Below are 19332 nucleotides of genomic sequence, written 5' to 3'. Positions count from 1 at the left end.
CTCATACACACAGACATAGGCGTGTAGGGAGACACTGTAACCCCACCTCCTAGGAGCTAGCTACAGGTGTGCCTGTGGGCACACTCTGGCTTGTGCTTGGCTGGTATTATTTGAATAAAGATATCATAACTTGTAACATCTCATTTTATAGGCACATCTTGCTAAGTCTGCTCTGACAGGGGAAACGTGTTTTTCACACGACCCTAGACTTGTCCACATGCCAATGCCATCAGGTGCCCTCCCGCGGGTTCCTTCACTTCTCCCTTACTCTGGCGCCAGAAGACAGTTCACCTCTTTACCTGAATTAGCTTATCCTCCCAGACTTTCTGGTTCCAGGTGAACTCAGTGTGCTCTGCAGGAGAATATGCATGGTCTCACAGGCTGCCCTCATCTTCTGCTCCCACTGGGTATCTGAGGCCTCCATGAATGAACTCATCACATTCAGTATTTCCCTTCCCATCTACCCAAGACAGGCATCCAGTTCTGAAGACCAAAGGAGGTCTGTTCAGGTCCACCAGGCCCTGGGTTCTTGTTATTCAGGCCACATGACTAGTAAGTGCCCCAGTGTGCACACAGAGTGGGCACATCACCTTCCAGGTACTGGACCAGCAGTGGGATCTCCTGCTCCCACATGTCAGCCATGGAGGGGGCAATGCTCTGACTCAGGGTCCTTAGGAGGTTGAGCATGGCAATCCCACGACCTTCTCCTTTGTAGGGTGATGACATCAGCACCTGGAGGCCACCACAATAAGTCAGTGGAGCAGGGGTCAGACATCTACTCCCTATCTTGGCGGTCACTGTCTTCCTTGTAAAGAGGTAGAGGGCACTGTGGGAAGGAAGGTGATGAGAGGCCAGACCTGGGTTTCTCCCTGACCCTGAGACTCAATAGAGCATTGATTAGTGTCCACAGGACTGAGTGAGTCTACCTGGGGCTGTGGTATTCTTGGCATAGGAATCTGAGAGCAGATCCCGGCCAGGTCCCCAGACACCTGAGCACACTGTCCCTGGTGTATCTTCTCAAGAAGGACAGCACAGACCTCAGGATCTCAGGATGTTCTGCCCAGCATCCAGCTTTCTTATTGCATCCCTACTCCTTCCTCCCTCTGGAGCACTCAGAATAAACTCAAGGAAGAGGTGTCACTGTGAACAGATGTGCTGGGCCAGCAAGTAGTCACTCACCAGGAGACGGGCCAGAAGCTTCTGGGGCGCAGGCAGGTCCACTGAGGAAGCAAGAAGAACCTCAGATGAGGATCGATGCCAAGACATGTCCTATATCCCCCAAGGGAGGCACCCCTGAAGGTGACTTCCCAGAACTATTAGTATTATCCTCACCCCAGGTGAAGACTGGATCTGCCTAGGGGTTTTCTTATGAAGAATATCATTGGCTCCTTCCAGAAAGGAGGGAAATTTTGGCCCATAGGCTGGGCCTAGATGATGTCTTTTCAGGTTGTGAATGACATTGCCAGAGCAATGTCATGCCTCCGACTGTACACCTTGACCTCTTCCCAGCTAACAGTAACTTGATTCCCCACCCTGACTCCCCCGTGTCTAGTCTATAAGCTTTGGGGATCAGCTGAGCCCTGGAAAGCAAAGCAACAGCACTCAGATGGAAGGAAAATAGAGGCACAAGGGCTGGGCTGCTGCAGAAGAGTCAGTGTTGGTTGAAAGGTCACAGTGACACGGATCACTTAAGCTTCTCAGCTTGCACTCAGACAGCAGGCCCTGCCCTCTGTCATCCTTGGATAGGAAAGAGCCCCCTAAATTCCCATACCCCCGGTCATGCTGCACCCTGTGAAGACTCAGGGCTGTGAGAGCAGCCCCAAAAGTAGTAGGGAAGGAGGAGAGCAGTGACATGATGCAGATAGGCATGGTCACTTGAGGGCGTGTGTTGCCAGTGCCTGCCCCAAGTGGACCACATAGGGTCAGTTGACAGAAGAATTGATTGGGATGCTACAGTTCCTCCAGATGGCTAAGAGAAGTTGGGTAGGGCAAAGACCCATAAAGGCCACAAGCTAGGTTCAGGAGCTCCCTCCTTTCCCCTGCCCAGGATGAAAGCTGGGGAGATACAATTAATGAGCTAGCAGGAGGGAGTCTGCAGGGATTTAACCCCTCTCCAGACATGGCAGGGAGGATTCTGGACGTTTCCTGGAGAAGGGCCAATTTGGTTGATAAAGACGCTGTGAGAAGGGGTCACAAGGAGTCAGTCCGCATGCCCATTCCGACTGGTTGACCCAGGGATGCCACCCACCATGCTTGCTCTTTCCAGCCATTCCAGCCTCCGTGTCTTTGCCATGAATCTGGTTCTCTGCCAGGTTCGTGAGGCTGATGCAGATGGGGGTCAGCGCCTCTGTGTAGTCGGTCTCCATGATGTAGCACAGGAGTCTTACCCAGAACTCCTGGGGCGGAAATGGGGAGAAGGGGCACAGGGTTAGGTATATGTAGATATCCCAGGGCTCCCCAGTATTAGCCAGGCTCCACTCAGGTTAAAACTCTGTAGATTCCATCCCGGTAGCTGTGGTAGGTGTGGATCTTATCTGTAATCTATCCAAAATACTCACGGGCTCGGCCCTCAACTGACTTTCCTGCCCACCCTGGACCTTTAGAGGCATCCAGACGGCATCCACCCAGCCCTGGCAGCATCACATCTACTCTATAGCCACTACATCCTTTGACCGGGCCTTCCCCCAGGTTCCAGAGTTGCTAACTAGTTCAGGTAATCCAGTGGTTCTTTCCAGTTATGATGCTCAGGTTTGTCAATTTGACTGGGCAAGTGTACCATTTACTATTAAACCAAATACTAGTCCAGCACGACTGTGTGCATGTCACATAGCTGTGATGAAAGCCCACAGTCCATAAAGAAGATTGCCCTTGAATGTGGGCAGTCCAAAGGCCTGAAGAGCAGAACACTTCAGAAAAAGAAAATTTGCCCCCAAACAACAGCTTTCTCTGCTGCCTACAACTCCAGCTTGCACCCTCCCTGTTTGTAGCCTACAGTCTGCGGCCTCCAGTTTGTAGCCTCTAGTCTGCAGCCTCTACCTTGCACCCTCTAGCTTGCAGCCTCTAGCTCACATCTCCAGTTGCCATGAGATAGGAAGTAGCCCACCTATGGCTTTACTTCATGGACAATCATTCATTCCTTTCTTGACGCTGTCGTTTTTCTTCACGTCTTGTTGCTGTGTCTCATCTATTGCAATTGAAATCTGGTACACTTACTTCTCCTGTAACCCTGAGGTCATATCAAGTCTTTCTTGCTGAACTCACTGAACTGTAGAGTGCCCCCAGAGGAACTTTAAAATAATGGACATACTTCAAGCAAAAGGGCAAGCGCTACATACTGTCTGCCAGTCACTGCTATAGTCACTGGGGGTTCAGAGATGGAGAATGGCTAGGTTTCTCTACCAGCCTTCAAAATGTGGCCAGGAGCAATCGTCATGGCTATAGTAGCCCACTGAGTGTGGAATGAACTCACATTGGTCATGCCACTGATAGAAGAAGTTATGATCTTCACGGTATCCATGGTTACTTTGTGGACCATCTTCTCTTCCAAGTCCCTCTGATAAAAGCATTCCCGGCGGTTTGTCTAGAAGACAGAACCAAGATATTCCTGCAGGTGAGGGTTGGCCATGCTCTCAGGGGTAGTATACTTTGCTCCCCAGGGGGCTCCCTGCCCAGACACTGGGTCCTAGGATATTAAGGGCTGTGCCTGGGCCTCATGCCTGGAAGACTGCCTAAGTCTGGTTGATACTATGAGCCTACACAGGTGAAAACAGGTACTCAGTGAGGAGTCCTTTGCCCAGCACTTAGTAATCCATTTCTAAAGTGCAACTGTCCCATGGAGTGAGCGTTGGAAGTCACTCACCAGCTTGTAGGTAGATAAGGTAAGCTGAACAGACACATATTTCAGACCCCAGCCTTTGATCTTTTCCTGGAAGCCTGATAGAACCAGCTGGCCAATGATACGTAGAATTGCCATCCGTACCTGTGGGGACAGTTGGGAAGAGGCAGGCTTCAGTATGGAGGCCTGCACCCAATAATCTTGTGACACAAGACCCCTGGGAACTGTGGGTGCTCTTGGCTGGAAGGGATTTCAGGGAACAGCTGGCTACTAGCCACTCTGGCCATCACCCGTTCCTCATGTTGGAATATGAGTGTCTCATTTGGGCCCTTCATAGACATCTTCATCCCATTCTTAGTCTTAGCAGCATTGTCTGGGAAACCCATTGTTTTTCCTCTGGTCTCCCTCAGGTACACAGTAAAACACACTGTGGCGGGGGTGGGGCACAAAACTAGTAGTTTTTCTCGTGTCCGCGTGGCTTCCAGATTTTGAAGACAGATGTGAGTTCATCCAAAAACTGACAGAAGCAGATGCAGAGATCCAGAGCCAAACACCAGGCTGAGCTCTGGGAGTCCAGTCAAAGAGACGGGGACATCTATAGAGACAGCTGAACCAAGCCTGTAGGAACTCACAAACTCTAGACCTTGGGGAACCTTGTCCCCAATCCAGACTACTCCATCTGAGGCCTCCACCCCTCAGCCCTAACTACCAGGGCAGGGTCACCTTCCTATTACCTTGGACCGAGTGTCAGAAAGAGTGTTCTTGACAACCCGGATGGCCAGATAGATGGTCTTGATGTTCATTTTGGGGTCTGAAAGAGAAAGACCAGCCTGGGGAACTATGGCTCAGGAAGATATTAGATGGCTTGTCCCTGACAAGTCGCATTCAGTCCCCTCTCACAGACCATAGGCTGGGTGTCACTTCCTTAGGACCTCACTGGCAGGCTCTTTCTGAGCACAGACTTCTTTTACCAAGAGCAGACTCCCGTGAACCCATGTGCACACAGGTGCAGGTCAGAGGTTCATGCCCTATGTCTTCCTCTAGCACTCTCCACCTTGTTCATGAGACAGGATCTTTCGCTGAACTTTGAGTTTAGTTCAGCTAAGCTGGCTGACCAATGAGTTCCAGGGAATCCACTTGTTTCTGACCCCCATCCCAGTGTGGGTCATAGACATAAGCTGTTATAGTCAGCTTTTTACAGGAGTGTCGGGCATCTGAACACAGGTAGTCATACTTGGATGACTAGCACCTTAACCACAGAGGCATAGCCCTAGCTCTTCGTCTAGGATGCTCTAATGTTTTGATTTAGTGCAATATCTTGGCCTAATTATTTTTGGACAATTATCATTTGAGACAATTGTAAAAAAGATTGTGAAACCCAAGGTTCAGTCCCTATTCAACTAAGCACCCAGAATTGTTTAGCAATTTGAACCCATCAATGAAGTGTGAGGAGCTGGTTTCTAGCTAGTAACAAGCAAAGAATAGCTCACAAGCTAAATCCAGCCCCCAAACAATTTGTGTACTAATGGTTTGGTTATTTATTTATTTATGGTTTTTAGAGACAGGGTTTCTCTGTATAGCTTTGGAGCCTATCCTGGCATTCGCTCTGTAGATCAGGCTGGCCACCAACTAACAGAGATCCGCCTGCCTCTGCTTCCTGAGTGCTGGGATTAAAGGCATGCACCACCAATGCCTGGCTGGTTATTTTATTTTTATTTTGTGTGTATGAGCACTTTGCCTGAATGAATGTCCGCACAAGGCGTATACCTGGTGCCTGCGAAGGTCAGAAGAGGGTATTGAGGGTAAACGTTAAGTCTGTGAACTTGGGGTTATGCCTGAAAGGTTGAGGTCAACCTTACAACCAGCCTCCGACAGAGTTGGAGGTCAGCAGCAGGATTCGGGCTAACTGTGAAAATCAAGCTTATTAGGGCAGAAGTATGGAAGGGTCACAGTGCTGATTAAATTCAAGGTGGAAAAACCAAAAGCAATCAAGAGACTTGGCCCACCCAACAGTAACTACAGAAATAGGTCGGGGAGCCAGTGTCTCCGACAGGAGTGCCACTACCTCGCCCCCTACACTCCGCGCATGGTGCCTGTCCACTCCAGCTGGCTCACCATCTGCGCTCACCACTGCCCTGATCAGGGCCAGTGTCCCCACGCGGATGGCCTCTTTGCTCATCTCCACCTGGCTGAAGAAGAACTTCATCAGCTCCTTGGGGTAGGAGCGGGCTGCAGGGCAGAAGGAACAGGTCAGTTAGGGCTGACAGGCTCTGCCTCAATCGCTGCACCCAGCAAGGGGCTGGGCCTCCCCAGGTCCCCCGAAGACCTCACCCAGGGCTATGAAGCAGTGCACGATCTCCATCAGGTTCTGACTGCTGAACTGCTGCTGAGCTGGGGCCTTGGTGCACACCTAGGGGGCAGTGCGCAGGGCAGGTTGGGAGCTTGCAGGGCACTGACCACATGAGCGGTCCAGCCTGATACGGCTGCATGCCCATAGGATGCGGAGGGGAGGGGAAAACCACATCCCAAGGCAGTTTCCTGCTGACTGCCTCGGGAGAGGCCTCACTGGTCTCACCTGGACATGCAGCTCTGTGAAAATGGGGTGCAGCAGCATTGGAGGGATGGGGGTGCTGGTGGTGACGGATGCTTCTAGAATCTGCCTCAAGACCTGCAAAGGGGATGGGGAGAAGGCCGCAAGGAGACTGCTCCAATCTGGTTGCTTGCTGCTCAGCAGGCCACTTGAGTTATGGGTCAACCTTACCATAACCCCACTCCAGATGTACTGGGCTTAGAGACTGTTTCTAGCAGATGGACTGGACTGGCCCTACATTCCCACTAGTCTGGGATGACTCCTATGCCCAATAAACTTTGAGAGTGCACTCTGGACCACTGTTAAGGCATTCAAGGCTCTCTTGTTCACTGGGGGAGGGGCATGAATCTAAGTGTATTCTTCCTCCACAGTGATATATACAGGTGGCTCCCTAGATCTGACCTGTCTGTTTCTGCTTCTCGTTTTTACAGTAAAGGCCCGTGCCTTGCCCATTTGCTTCATTTCAGTGTGCATGAGTCCAGCCCAGGCCCCCACTCAGAACCTGTAACATCTGCACTGGTCTGTCCTTGGGGTTCTGACAGGATACATCCTCAGCTGCAGCCACTAAGAGCACCACCTGTGCACGTTCACTGTGTTCTCCTTTAAAAGGGCCCTGTCCACCTCCCATCCTCTGCCTGCCCCTCTTTCCTCTCCCCTGCTGTTCCTCTCCCCTGCTGTCCCGAGGCCGGTCTCCCCCTCCCTTTACCCTTTTTATGATCCCTTTCCCTAATTAAAAAAACCCTCTGCTTGAACCCTGTTGCATGGTGTCTTTTCTCTCTCATGCCACTTTTTGTAAATTACAACAGTGCAGAGGCGCCAAAACCCGTTCCACCTGGAGCTCTAGGCTATGTCCTTTTACCTAGAAATAAAGTCCCTTTGGGTATAACTGCTTAAGTATCTAAACAGTCCAAGGTTCTTAGTTACAGAAAAAATCTAAAGGAAAGCCATGCCTGCTGCCCCCCCCCCCCCCCGCGCCCCCATGGCCTCCTGGACCCTTTGAGATCCTTCCACCTGGAATGATAGCTTATTTCTGATAGTGTCAGGTTCCCCAGTGGGATGCAGAGCACAGGTGTTGGGACTGCTGGCACCCTGTGGACTCTTGAAGATAAGGTTTCTTGGGTCTGGTCCTCACCTGTGTGATGAAGAGGGCCTCCAGGCCACCCTGGAACTCGGCCAGCAGCAGGGGGATATAGTCATACACCTGTTCCCGAAGATCATCATTGGGCAGGAGAAGGCTCAGCATGGGCCTTAGAGACTTGATGACCCCCAGTTTCACCTGCATAGAAAGTGAGGTCCCAGAGCCACAGCAATGCCAGGGTCTTAGCCACTCAAACATTCTCCAGCATCATACAGTGTCCAGGCCTCACCCTAAAGCCACTGTGGTTAGTGAAGTGGGGCTATCAGATGTGAGTCCCATTCTCAAGCCAAGTGACCTTGGGCATGTGCTAAACTTTTCTGTGCCTCCGTTCCTTTGTAAGTGGTCCTGCCTCATAGAGTTGGTATGAACACAATGTTCACAGGCAAGATCCCCTGGCATGGAGCAAGTGCCCCCAAGTCTCAAGAGCTTATCTGAAAGCTCTCTGTGGTCCGTTGCAAAGGTCTAACACTTGGAGAAAGCCCCCAGGTTCCACTCCACCCAGCCTCCACAGAGTCCCAGTGTCTCTGGGGTTCCAGGGACGAGGCTAAACCCAGAAGTCCTGCAGCAGCACCTTGTGGGGAATGTAACCGAGGGAATTCAGGGGCCTCTGAGCACAGAAGTCTCACCTCGAGGTCCTGGTGGCGCAGCCACACTGTCACAAAGTATCGGTACATTGGGAAGAGTTTCACAGCAAACTGATCCTCGGTCATCACTGGGTATAGGCTGTCCTCTAGGTGCCTCAGGTAGAACTGCACTGTCTCACAGAAGGTCTCCATGGCTGCCAGCAGCAGGACAGACAGTTAGGACCAGAGGGATTGGAGTTGGAGCCACTCCTTCCTTGTACACCTTCTTTGGGTTTCTTAGCCCCTCCTCTCTACTCTGCTAGCCCTGTACAGCCTCCCTCCCATTATGTCCATGTGAGCATTGAGCACACAGTTATGTCTAAGCCCTTCCTCTTGGGGCTGCAGAGTCAGTGTGGGGCCACAACCTGATTCCAATACAGGCAGCAGCAAATGCACGGGACCTTCTTTCTCTTAGGCATCGGGGTTTTGGCCCAAACTAGTGTCAAGTGTCGAAATCACAGGTCCAGATGATCAGAGATAACTAGCCCCCAAGGACTTGGCTGAGTCAAGCCTAACAGGGAATATACTCCCTGCCGCTTCCTTCTCTGTCGCCTGGGGCAGGTGGTCCTGACTTGTATAAGAAAACAGACTGAGCAATTCATGGGAACAAGCCAATAAGCAGCCTTCCTCCATGGCCTCTACTTTAGTTTCTGCCTCCTTGTTCCTGCCCTGACTTCCCTTCTCAGTGGACAGCATGGTGTAAGCGGAAAGAAACCCTTTCCTCCCCCATGTGGCTTATGACCATCACAGCAACAGAATCCCTAACTAGGGTGTGACCCAAGCAAAGTAAGAGAGCAACCAATCGCTGGGGTGGGAACCAACATGCCTCTCATTCAGCAAACCCACTTCCCGTTCTGTATTCCCTTTCTCCCTCTGGGACCCTGTTAAAGTGTGACCCCCGGGCCCAAATGGGACACGCACCGCTGCAGATCACCTGGCGCATCTTGGCTTCATTGGCAAGTCTCAACATCGTGAATATGGTAGCCAAGGTGATGCCCATGTACGGCATGAACTCAAACACTGGAGGGCAATTGAGAGGCCATGAGGAAAAGGTGAGAAGGGAGAAGGCAGAGAGGGTGACCCTGTCACCAACCACCTTTAGATTGGAGAATCTACTGGGAAACCCTTTGCCATGGCTGAGATGACAGGAAACAGGCTGAGGCCCATCATGAATTGAAAGCAAGAGAAGGGGAAAGGCATGAGAGGAGGAGAGCAGAAGAGTGGAGAGACAGAGAGCCTCGGGACAGGGGTCCTAGACAGGGCATATGTCTGTCTCATGGGCATATGCCCACTTTGCAGACCCAGTGTTCTCTGTCTTGGATGGATGATGGCAGATGTTGTGGGGACCCACGGAGAAATATAGCAGACAGGACTCACAGACATGGAGAGAATCCCATGGTGGACGCAGACTCTAGACTCATCCTTCCCTCCAAACCTGGCCCCTTCACTCTTCCACACTTGCTCAGAATCTAAACTAAAACCGTGCTTCTAATAATTAACAAATTCTCCACTTACCTCCCTAGCTGAGGCCTGCTTCCAGGTCTTATAGTGTTATTATCTATAAACCTAGGCCCTTCTGTGCCCCTGGAATATCCGGTTGCTACCTCCTTTTTTCCTCAGCTCCCAACCAGGCTTCCACCTCCAGCATCCCAGGCTATATTCCCCTCCTCCGACTGTCCCCTCTAAAGAATTGGGCATGTGGTAACTTGGTCTTCTTTGGACTACAGGTGGCTCTGGCTTACAGGGATCTGACTTCACAGTGATGCCAAAGGCCCTGCTTCCACCTTTGAGGTTGGACCTTTCCCTATATTGACACAATGCAGACAACCCTCTTTTACAGGCCTAAGCAACCCGCCCCTATAGAGAAAGACTAAGCTCAGCCTACTGTGTGGCTAAGCCAGGATGTTGGTGCATCAGATGGACTCAGTGCATCGTAACTAAGAATATTTTCATTTTTCCATGGGTCCATTTGAATGTAGTCCCATTGTAAATTGAAGAGCATCTGTACTGCCCTTATCCGAGGCCCCTGATACCACCCTGGGGTGCTCTTGGGATGCCTCCTAAGACACTGCTGCATTGGGCTTCTCCAGGCTGGGTCCCTCTTATTCCCTGCAAGTCAAGGCCACAGAAAGGCCACAGCCAGACCTGACATCTGGCCTCTTCATACAGAAATTCCATTTCCTCCTGGCCTCTCTGTTGCACTCTATCAAAACCAGATCCTTCTTTCAAACATTCAAACTCGCTCCTTGTATTTCCAGTCTCGGGAGTGACTCTCCACACCCCACTGCCAATCCCTTCACTCCTCCATTCAGAGCTCCAGCAAGTCCCATCCACCAAGGCCCACTCTCGGCTGTCCACTATCTAGCGACTATGTCCCAGCCCAAGCACTGCCCTCTCCCACCGGGTACCTCCCATCCCTTTTCCATCTGCACAGTGGCCAGAATTGTCTTCCTGGAACTCAAATTCCATCAGCCAACTGCATCTTCGAAACCTTGGCTAGTTTACTGTGCCTTTAATGAAGCCTAGAGTCCTGGGGATACTGGTCCTGCCTGTATCCCTCACTTAATGCCCATATCCTCACTCTGCACCTCTAGTCACAGGTATCTCTTGGTTCTTCAGAGAAACCAAGTTCTTTCCTGCCCTATAACCTTTGCACATGGTATTCTCAACAAGCGGGGTGTTCTCTCCCACCATGTTCTCCAACACACATGACTCTCTCCAATTTTTCAGTCTTAACTGGCTATCTTACTCCCCTCTGCTGGCCTCAAACAGCCAACTTGGCTGTCTTCTTCATAGCGGTCATCTCATAAATGTTTGTTTTCTTGTTTCCTTGCTTATGGTCCCTTTTGAAGACTGGGACCCAGCGCCCACCACAGGCACATATGGGCCAAGAGCTCACTCAGCATGTTTTTATAGGTGAAAAGAAGGAGGAGAAAGTAAACAGAAACAGAGGTGGAGAGACAGAAAATAGTGTGGGTGTGTGGAGAGAAAGGGGAAGAGAGGAAGAGAGAGAACAAAGAAAAAGAGAACAAGAAACAGAGATGGAATCTTAGTTGTGAGAGCCAGGCATAGAGGGTGGTCACAGAGAAAGAGAAACAGAAGGGGTGGAACCAGAAACACAGATAAACTGAAGAGCAGAGAGCAAGAGGGGGCCCTAGGTCAACCCAAACTTGCCAGGAACTGGGTAGGGATCTCAGATCCTTACCATTGCCATTGGCCAGCTTGGCCAAGGTGACAATGACAAACTCATCGGTGAGATTGAGGGGCTTGAGATGATGCTGCAGTTCATACATGACCAAGCTGAAGTGGTTTCGGGACAGGGCCACCAGAGTCTCGCTGGCCACCTCAGCTGTCTCAAAACCCTCCATCTGCAGGGGACAAGAGAGACACCACTACCACCCTCCTGGCTCCATTAGGCTCCGTCTGCCTCAGTCCCATGAGACAGCTTGGGCCAGGCTTAGCTGCAGTCCAGCTCCGGGGCCTGCAGAAGGAAGGCATGGTAGAACCCAGGCCCCACTACCTCTGTGGTATCTCTCATCTCCTTGGAGGCAATGGCCACCAGCCTTTGCACGCAGTGCTCCTCCAGCTCCCCCTCCTGTTGGATGATCTCCTGCAGGATGTTGTAGATGATCATCTTGCGCTGGGTAGAAGTCTGGGAACAAGCATGGCGGGCGGCAGTAGGGGCAGAGCCTTCTTCCCCCAGCACCACCAGCCACCTCCACTCCCTGCCTCTCCTCCCTTTGTCATGGAGCCCCCATTCCCCAGCCATCGTGTTGCAGGTCTCCGCTCCTCCATCTCCAGTCCTTTCCGTTCCACTCGTCCAACACTCTCCCTTCCTAGGACTTGCGAATTATTCCTCTTGGCTCAGTCAATATTCAGCCAGGTAGGTGTCATATGATCAGCACACAATGCCTTTCACACGCTAAGCACTGTCAAGCTTGGGAGCTCGATAGACAGGCTCACTGTACCCTTTTCCCTGGCTAAGGACTCAAGACAGGAAACATCTTTCTTTCTCTCCCACAACTTCTATGTGGGTAGCACCAAATAAGGTGATCTGATTTAGGATGAGATTGGACTGATGGCTTAGGTGCCCAGGACCATGTCTGGCTAGCTAAACATGAGAATGACTCTTACCGTGTGCATGTAGGAGAAGGGTATATGTGCATGCATGCATGTGTGTGCATGCAGACGTAGACCAGAGGACAACCTTAGGTGTTGTTCCTCAAATGCTGTTTACTCTGTCTGTCTGTCTGTCTGTCTGACAGTGTCTCTCATTGGCCTGGAGTAAGCTGGACTGGTTCCTCCATCCAGACCCAGAGATCCTCCTGTCTCTGTCCCCTGATTGCTGGGATTATAAAAAGCATACCACTGTGCCCAGTTTTTTTTTTTTTTTATGAAGATTAAATTTAGGCCTCTGTGTTTGCAAAGCAAGCAGTTTACTGGCTGGCTGAGCTGTCTTGCCAGCCTGATGGTTCACATTCAATCGGGTATGACAAGCCACTCTTAAGGGATGAGGGTGATTTTATATGCAGCTTCCATGAGTCTAGGCACTGAACTCTGAATGTAGAGCAACGATGAGACCATAGTAACTGCTCAGTAAGTACTTCATGGCTCTAGACGGAGTCTTCAGCCTTTATAATTATTGTCCCTTCAGTAGCCTTTTGAGACATTTTCCTAAGTATTCTTGGCCCACAAACCTTTGAAAACCAAGGTATGATGTATATGCACCATGTGCAGTTTACACTTTATACATAAAGAGCATGAAAAGGCTGGTAAAGAATCACGTTTTCTTTCCTGTGCTTTCTGGTGCTCTGAGGTCTGGGGATGACTAATGCTATAGAGCCTGCCCCTCCCAGCAGTAACCAGCTCCTAGCGATAGTGTGCTAGCTGCCCATGTGAATGCCTTTTGAGGTAGAAAACTGACTGACTTGGATTCCCTCAAAATCCGCATGTTGATGTAATACCTCTAAGTGGATGGCTTTTGGAGAAGGCTTGGGAAGCGATTGTGATTAAATGAGATCAGAAGGGCGGGGCTCTAACCCAAATGGACTGATTTCTGTTTGGAGAAACTGGTGTTTCATGGCACCCTCTCTCTCTCCATGGGGGCGGGGAGACATGAAAATGGTGTCAGGCAGCTGCCACCAAGCCGGGAGGAACCTCAGCAGAGACCCGATCTGTGGGCACTTGGCTATGGCCTTCAGGAAGGAAATATATTTCTGGTGTTTCAGCCGCACAAATCATGGTCCTCTATCATGACAACCTGAGCAGACTGCAACAGCAGCCAATCCAGAGACCAGTGTCCCCAGTCAGGTGACTCCCAAATCCTGCCACACCAAGCATGGAGATGTCTCCCAAACATGAAATCTCTAACCCCAACGGAGGTTAGAGTTGCTTCTTTTGGTACCCACTTCTGCATCTTGATCCCTAGCACTGTGCCAATGGTGGTTTGCTGAGCGATAGGTGGACTCACAGGCATCTAAATGTGTCTGGGCTAAGAAGAGGTGTGGAGGGGAGGGTGTCCTTACCTCTGGCATCTGCAGGCATCGGATGAGAGCATTCATCACCACACAAGGATCTGTGGTAGCCTTCTCTGTGATTATCACTGAGGCCAAGGTCTTCCGCATGTCCAAGCCTGGCCCTGTGGTGTCTGTCTTTGTTGATTCACTGTCCATGATGTTTAGGAGGTTGGTGACTTGGAAGAATGTACCTGATACAAAGATGGTGTAAGTGTGGCATTGAGTGGCCAAGGGGCACCAGTGATATGATGATGTGGTTGACTTCCTTACCATCGTCCTCTGGTTCTAGAGGTCCGTGATGCTCTGTTTCCTCCATGTCTTCATTCAACTTAGTGGCTGCTTTTTCCATGTCTCCTCGAGCTCCTTCAGGATGGATGAGATAAATAAATACTCAGCACGACAGTGATCCCTTAGATGACCTCCCAGGAGTTCACAGGCTTTTGCAAATTCTCCCTTCCGTGTGGGGGCACCTGTGGCTCCATTTGAACCAGTTTAATAAGACAAAGGAAGGGAACAGGATGTCCCATCTTGACTGGGCTACGTTAGATGCAATGCTCGTAGGAAGTCCCTCCCTTGGATTGGTTTCAATATTGGCAAAAGGCAATGGAGCTTTTGTGACCTCCAGGATCACATTATTCACACAGGACTCTTCACAGACTAGAAAAAGACATTCTGTCATTGTTGAACGCAAAGAACGGTGATGCATGCTGCCTGTGGAGGGACCATGTGGTATGAAACTGGGGTTACCAGTCCTGCAACTACAGGAACTGAATTCTGCCAACAATCCCATGCACTAGGAAGAGGCCCTTACTCCCCAGAAAGGGAAGTAGCCCTGCCAACAACTTGGCTGCAACCTCTAAGACCATGAGCGGTGGACCCAGACAAGCTACACCCAGATTCCTGCCCACGTGGAAACTGAGATGCTCTTTTAATCCATCAAGGTAGTTACACTTTGTCACACAGCAACAGATTAATACACTTGGAAAAGAAGGAGCCATCCCTCTTCTCTAGATATTAAAAATCTAGGACTACAGAACTCAGTCTGCCCACTAACTTCAAGGGCTTTTCAACACCCACAATTTAATGAGTGGCAAGCCAGCGCTGATGTCCACATGGAGGACTAAAGCTCCCAGATCCCTCTTCCTCCAGCTCCAGTTCCTCAACCTTCAACCCAGAATAGCTCTTTAGAGGATTCCCAGGACCTAAATACTGGTCTTGTCTCGAAGTCCTCTTCTGGGTAGAACAAAATGTTGACTGAGGAAGCTCTCCGTTCTTTGTTTAATATGCACCAATGAAAATATGACCAGTGACAGGACCCGCTGTCCACCGCAGATCATCAGGCTTCTCCATGGTAATCCTCATGAGGAACAGGACTCCTGGCAGGACAGGAGGTTTTATCAGAACCATCACCGTTAGATCCCAGACCCTTAGAACGTTGAGATCCAACTGCCTCCCTGGGGTTCTGTCAACCAGAGCTTTGGGTACACTGGGCTGAAATCAAAGCTCCACATCAAGTTGCCACTAAACATTTCTGTACCCAGAAGAGTGTGCTGATGTATGGTGGCCTGTTTGTGAAATGGAAGGCATTAGTGGGGGTTACAACTGAGTGTCAAAGGAGTGGAGGTGGAGTCAGTATAGAGAGGTTCAGTCAAGGAAGCAGGAAGGGGGAGAAAAAGATGATGGTGTGGCTGTGGAGAAAGAACCCCTCTTTCATCACTAGGACTAGATAAGGAGGTGTGTTCTCATGACGGGATCACAGGCCAGGTGAGGAAGTGTGTTCTCATGGCTGAACCATGAGCCAGGTGAGGAGGTGTGTTCTCTCACTGGGAGAATCTCAAAAGATAAGGAACTCCAAAAAGACCAAGAAGACTAGGTATTTTTCTCTAAAACCAAGTGGACCTCAAAGTATCTCCCTGTCACCTCTAGCTAAGAGAGCGTGTCAAGATCAGTGGTTTGTACAATGAAAAGCATTGGTTTGGGGAACACCCTTCATGCATTTCAGGTCAACAGAATAAGACTCAGAGTCATATTGACCCACGGCTCCTTCATTACAATTCCAGCTTGAGTCTGCCCATCTTGCCAAGTGGGAGTTTGTACTGGTTATATGGTTATGTTGTTGTATTGTTCTGTTTCGTTTGTCAGTTTGACACAAGCTAGGGTCATCTGGAAAATGGAAACATCAATTGAGAAAATGCTTAGGCAAGTCTGTGTGATATTATCTCTTTTTTAATCTCTAAAACGTATGTATGTGTATGGGTGTTTTGCCTGCATATTATATGTGTACCCACTGAGCTCAGAAGAGGGCATTGGATCATCTGGAACTAGAGTTATAGATGGCTGTGAGCTACCATGTAGGAACTGAGAATTGAACCCAGGTCTACTGTAAGAGCAGCCAGTGCTTTTAACATTCAAGTCATCTCTCCAGGGAAAATTTCTTGATTAATGATTATGTTAGAGGGCCTAGCTCACTGTGGGCAATGCCACCCCTATAAAAGTGGTCCTGGGTTCTCTAAAAAAGCAGACTGAGAAAGCCATGAGAGCACGCCAGTAAGCAGCACTCCTCTGTGGCCTCTACTTTAGTTCCTATCTCTGGGCTCCTACATTGGCTTCCCTCAACTGACTGATCAGGATGTATAGGCTAAATAAACAGTTTTCTCCCCCAAGTAGTTTTTTTTTTTTTTTCCACAGTGCTTATCATTAACACTAGAAAGTAAACCAGGGGAGCACTCCTATTACTTCTATTTACTAACTTCTAACATCAGGGAACACATGACTCCTCATACCATCCCAAGTCTACTCATTAGAATTTGGGGGGTTAAAGAATGAATTCCAGTCTGGAGAGCTGGCTCAGTGAGTGGTAGCGTTTGCTGCATAAGAATAAGGGCCCTAGTTTTGATCCCCAGCACCCATATAAAAAATCAGGCATGACTCTCTCTCTCTCTCTCTCTCTCTCTCTCTCTCTCTCTCTGTGTGTGTGTGTGTGTGTGTGTGTGTGTGTGTGTGGGTGTGTGTGTGTGTGTGTGTGTGTGTGGGTGTGTGTGTGTGTGTGTGTAACTTCAGCATTGTGGGGATGGAGCTAGATGACTCCTGGGATCTTGGTGTCTTGGTGGCTGGCCAGCCTAACTAAAATAGGAAGTTTCAGCTTCAGTGAGAGACTCTGCTTCATGGAAATAAGGTAAAAAGCGATAGAATCCAATGTCCTCTTTTGGCCTGCTCACACATGTGCACAGGCCTATACACCTGATCAGACATGTACACACACACACACACACACACACACACACACACACACACACACACGAAAAATTAAAATGAATTCCCTGCATTCCACACCTTTCCCATAAAATCTCTGCACTGTTCCTCATTCTGGTCTTTGAAGATACATTAGTAAACACAAAACAAGCACAGAGACAGTTGTTCACTGTTGTCATTTAGGAAAAGCGGCGTGTGAGAGAGAGAAAGATGCTGTGCTACAGGTTTCAAACAAAGGGGTTCTTTTATTAGGGAAAGGGGTCATCAAAGGGGAAAGGGAAGGGAGGGACCAGCTTCTGGAGACAGGGGCAACGGGAGAGATGAGAAAGGAGGGGGGAGAAGATAAGAGGGGGGAGAGAGGGAGAGAGGGAGGGGGGGAAATAGAGAGAGGGAGAGAAAGAGAGAGAGAAGGATGGGGGTGGGTAGGACCCTTTTAAAAGGGAACACAGTGAATGTGACAGGTGGTGCTCTTAGCGGCTGCAGCTGAGGACGTATCCTGTCAGAACCCCAGGACAGGCCAGTGCGATGCCTGAACAGTGCCATTCACGACCTTCTCCACCCCCCACTGGGGCTGCTCATCACCTCCATTTATTGTGGAGTGTTCACCAGACATCCGTTTAAGCCAACAGAAAGTCTTTATTAGCATCTAGGCTGGGTACTTGGGATCTTACTCAGAGTGAGATTTTAAGCACACACACAAAAAGCTCTGGGTTGGCATACTTCTGTTAACAAGAACAGTTGGCCAGAAGTGGAATTACAGACTTGAAAAAGCAAAGTTGGTGTATTTTGACACTTTCCCAGAAACATATGGACTTTGATGGATCAGGCCTTTGTTTTCGTTTTGGCAGGCGGTACTGTGTGTGTGGTGAGTTTAACAGCCTTAATGGTGCTTCCATCATGGAGCCAGTTGTGCTAAGGTCTAAGGCCCTGTTATATTCCCCACTGGTCTTAGTGAATGAGTCAAATCACGGACTCATTCTGTTTTAATTTAAGATGCAGGGCCTCACTGTTTATTCAATCAGAATGAGAATTAAAGTCCCAGCTGGTGCTGATAACAGAGGAGTTGTCCAGGAGGACCAAGAGAACAGAGACTGCTACTAATTATTTTCCCAACCATAGCAAGATTTTCTCTAATTACTTCTGACCAATTAGCATAGAAACAACAGATTTTTCCCCCAAAGCCATAAATAGTTTTCTTTATCTCATGAGAAATCTAAGCCTCTCCAATGTCATAGGATCATTTTCCAAAAGGGAATCTATCTGTTGTTTTAATTTAGAAACTGGAACTTTTAATACCTCTAGGTCCTGATCAACCTATCTACTTAGTTTGGAAAGCATACAAAGAGGCACATTTAGTTAAACCATTAGTATATTCCCACCAAGTAGTCTCAGAGGCTTAGTAATATTGTTGTCAGACATATGAATTAACCCATAAGGCAGACTAGCAGGCATCAGAATAAGGGGAAGTGCCCAGGTTAAAGGTTTTGGGTATTAGACAAGTTTTCAGCCTCTTACAAGTCTTCTAATGTTAATTTGGGATGTCCCCAGTCACACAGAGTTTTGTCAGTTAGCAGTCTGACAGTCTGCTTAGTTCTTATCCCTATGTAGTATGAGAACCAGGTGTCTAAGCATAACCAGCAATCCTGGCTGATTTCTGCAAGAGAAGAATTAACTCTATCTCCAGGGTCCCTTCCTATGGCACAGAGTGTGATTCCCTGGGTTTTTCCTGTTTCTCAAAGGCCAGGGATCTTTTTAAAGGAATTTTTCAGGAAGCCTCAGTTTTATAACCCTAATTCTTGCAAGGGGAATTCCCTTGTTTTTGGTAACCAAGGGACTCAGTCACAGGGCATGTATAGCATTGTAAACTCTGTATTCCTAGCTCAAAAAATAAATTCCTCTATTTTCTTTTCTCCATAAAGGCAGACACTTAAAGTTGGTATGAGCAAGTGAAGATAAAGATGAGTTGCTGGTCTGTAGTCACATTAGCTAATACCTTTCCTGTATTTTTCTTCCTCCGTTCTCAGGTCCAGGCCTGAGGGCCGTGGGGATTGGACCATAACCCTCTATTCATAGCAAACACAAGCCTCAGGAGGAGGAGATAGACAGACAGGAAGTGGAAGGATCCTGGGCCTGATGAAACATTCATTTCAACGGGTCTGTAGTCCAGAGATAGTCCAATTGGCAGCAGCATCTGTGGCTTTCTCTTTCTTGACCTGGGCGAGGTGGATTCATGATGTAATGCCAGCTGTCTTCATTACCATCGGGATAGAGAGAATTACCATGTGGAATCCTTTCCAAGTTGGTTTCAGTGCCCCTTTGGCTACCTGCCTGACCCAGACAGTATCATTGGGATGGAACAAGGGAGAAACTGGTAGTGG

General features: G+C 49.2%; 1 protein-coding gene across 1 annotated transcript in view; it reads right to left on the bottom strand.

Moving 5' to 3' along the window:
- The window catches only part of Mroh2a (maestro heat like repeat family member 2A), a 35885-nt gene extending 21834 nt beyond the window's left edge, over positions 1-14051 (bottom strand). Inside the window, exons 1-17 of the mRNA XM_027395989.2 lie at positions 13973-14051; positions 13712-13893; positions 11707-11838; positions 11392-11554; positions 9108-9206; positions 8190-8341; positions 7558-7701; positions 6411-6503; positions 6167-6245; positions 5951-6064; positions 4570-4646; positions 3860-3979; positions 3470-3580; positions 2249-2396; positions 1180-1220; positions 591-732; positions 300-352 (exon numbers count right to left, since the gene is read on the bottom strand). Of these exons, the coding sequence (XP_027251790.1) occupies positions 300-352; positions 591-732; positions 1180-1220; positions 2249-2396; positions 3470-3580; positions 3860-3979; positions 4570-4646; positions 5951-6064; positions 6167-6245; positions 6411-6503; positions 7558-7701; positions 8190-8341; positions 9108-9206; positions 11392-11554; positions 11707-11838; positions 13712-13893; positions 13973-14051 (1929 nt within the window). The remainder of the gene's footprint in view (positions 1-299; positions 353-590; positions 733-1179; positions 1221-2248; positions 2397-3469; positions 3581-3859; positions 3980-4569; positions 4647-5950; positions 6065-6166; positions 6246-6410; positions 6504-7557; positions 7702-8189; positions 8342-9107; positions 9207-11391; positions 11555-11706; positions 11839-13711; positions 13894-13972) is intronic.
- Between the last annotated feature and the right edge of the window lie 5281 nt (positions 14052-19332).

The sequence above is a fragment of the Cricetulus griseus genome, chromosome 2 (genome assembly GCF_003668045.3).
Source record: "Cricetulus griseus strain 17A/GY chromosome 2, alternate assembly CriGri-PICRH-1.0, whole genome shotgun sequence".
In the NCBI taxonomy this organism is placed as follows: Eukaryota; Metazoa; Chordata; class Mammalia; order Rodentia; family Cricetidae; genus Cricetulus; species Cricetulus griseus.
The sequence above is the reverse complement of the archived record's forward strand: the minus strand, read 5'-3'. Positions and strand labels throughout refer to the sequence as shown.